This window comes from Lolium rigidum, chromosome 3, assembly GCF_022539505.1.
Source record: "Lolium rigidum isolate FL_2022 chromosome 3, APGP_CSIRO_Lrig_0.1, whole genome shotgun sequence".
NCBI lineage: Eukaryota > Viridiplantae > Streptophyta > Magnoliopsida > Poales > Poaceae > Lolium > Lolium rigidum.
The window spans coordinates 91480869-91483209 of record NC_061510.1 but is presented as its reverse complement, the minus strand read 5'-3'; the positions used below and the strand labels follow the sequence as shown (position 1 = coordinate 91483209).

At 62.5% G+C, this 2341-nt stretch overlaps 1 protein-coding gene across 1 annotated transcript; it reads left to right on the top strand.

The window, feature by feature from the left end:
- The first annotated feature begins 204 nt into the window (after positions 1-204).
- LOC124695182 (protein NODULATION SIGNALING PATHWAY 2-like) lies at positions 205-1875 on the top strand. Its single transcript, XM_047228063.1, has one exon. It carries the CDS (start codon positions 205-207, stop codon positions 1873-1875), a length of 1671 nt encoding a protein of 556 aa, XP_047084019.1.
- Positions 1876-2341: the final 466 nt, after the last annotated feature.

Here is a 2341-nt window from a genome sequence, read left to right as displayed (position 1 = left end):
CTCGACCTAGTCACGGCCGGGCCGGCGCTCGCTGTGGCGGCACCCGGCCGGCTATAAATAAGCGATCCGCCGTGTACTCCTCTACTTGTGAAGTTAATCCGTGCTCCCTGCCCACCGGCGCTCGATACCTTCTGTTCCCACGCGCCAAAACATTCCCAACACCAAACCACGCAGCACAGCGTGACAAACACAGAGTAGGCCGCCATGGACGTGACCATGGAGGATGTGATCGGGGAGCTCGAGATCTCCGGCTGCAGCTCCATCACCACCTCCCCCTCCTCCTCCTCCCTCGACGACGGCATGGGGCTGTATCCCTGGAATGCGCTTTCCCCAGTCGGCGACTGGGGCGCCTTCTGCTCCGACGACGGCACCGGCCATGACCTCCACGGCCTCATCGAGTCCATGCTCTGCGACGACTCGCTCATCGGCGCCGACCACCTGGCCTTGTTCCCGGACGGGCCATCCTGCTCCAACCCGAGCAGCACCACCACCACGAACCCCGGCACGCCCGTGCAGCTAGACGACCTGCAGCAGGAGTGCAACCCCGAGAAGGGCCTCCGGCTGCTGCACCTGCTCATGGCGGCCGCCGAGGCGCTCTCCGGCCCGCACAAGAGCCGGGAGCTGGCACGGGTGATATTGGTTCGGCTCAAGGACATGGTCTCCGCCACCGGCGCCAACGCCGGCGCCTCCAACATGGAGCGCCTCGCCGCGCACTTCACCGACGCGCTCCAGGGCCTCCTCGACGGCTCCCACGCCGTCGCCGGCAGGCAGTCCGCTGTCGCCGCCTCCCACCACAACACCGGCGACGTGCTCACCGCATTTCAGATGCTCCAGGACATGTCGCCCTACATGAAGTTCGGCCACTTCACCGCAAACCAGGCGATCCTCGAGGCGGTGGCCGGCGACCGGCGCGTCCACATCGTTGACTACGACCTCGCCGAGGGCATCCAGTGGTCGTCCCTGATGCAGGCCATGACTTCGCGCCCAGACGGCGTGTCGCCTCCCCACCTGCGCATCACCGCTGTCACGAGAGGCGGTGGTGGCGGCGCGCGGGCGGTCCAGGAGGCCGGGCGGCGGCTTGCGGCCTTCGCGGGGTCCATCGGGCAGCCCTTCTCGTTCGGCCATTGCCGTTTGGACTCGGACGAGATGTTCAGGCCGGCGACGGTCCGATTGGTCAAGGGGGAGACGCTCGTGGGCAACTGCATACTCCACCAAGCCGCGGCGACGACCAGCATCAGACGGCCGCCTGGCTCGGTGGCGTCGTTCTTGACCGGCATGGCCGCGCTCGGTGCCAAGGTGGTGACGGTGGTGGAGGAAGAAGGGGAAGCGGAGAAGGAGAACGAGGAGGAGGCGGCGGGCGGCTTCGTGGGCCGGTTCATGGAGGAGCTGCACCGGTATTCGGCAGTGTGGGACTCGCTGGAGGCCGGGTTCCCGACGCAGAGCCGGGTGCGCGGCCTGGTGGAGCGGGTCATCCTCGCCCCCAACATCGCCGGCGCCGTGAGCCGCGCGTACCGAGGGATGGACGGCGCCGACGGCGAGGGGAGGCGCGGGTGGGGAGAGTGGATGCGCGGGAGCGGGTTCAAGGCCGTGCCGCTCAGCTGCTTCAACCACAGCCAGGCCAGGCTACTCCTCGGCCTGTTCAACGACGGGTACACGGTGGAGGAGACGACACCGAACAAGATCGTGCTCGGCTGGAAGGCCCGGCGGCTGCTCTCGGCGTCCGTATGGGCGCCGCCGCCGCTCTCCGTGCCGTCGTCGCCGGCGGAAGGGGCGTTCCAGACCATGGGGATGGCACCGGCCAGCCTCGGCTTTAGCCGGACGGAGTTCGACTTCATCGACTCCTTCCTAGTAGAGCCTGCGTACGCGCTAGTCTGAACTTTGGATCGAATCATCCTTAGACGTCGTTGAAAATGTTCAGCTGTAAATAGTCTAGTTTGTCAGTGGAATTCTCCTTCTTGTGTCAAAAACTGTCAATTGCAAGACGTTGAGAGTTGCAAACTCTAGTACCCAGTCTACTTCTAGTAATCGATCGATCGAAGATGTAGAAAGGTTTGAGGTACAAGTTTGAACAAAGTAGTACATGTCGATTCTGATCTGTCATCCGAATATGACAGACTAAATAGTACTCTAGAGGAAATCATGTTGTAACTCTCACTTGACTTTGGCTATAACTGAATTCATCCAGAATCAGAGGTCGGGACGGCGATCCTTCCTCACCTAAATTTTTTTCCTAGTCCACTCTGAACTTCCTGAACTTGCATCCTTCTGCATCACAGGCCCGATTATCTATTGAGCTGTCAACAAATGGAATCCTCCGCATGTACTAGTTGTAGCTCTACAG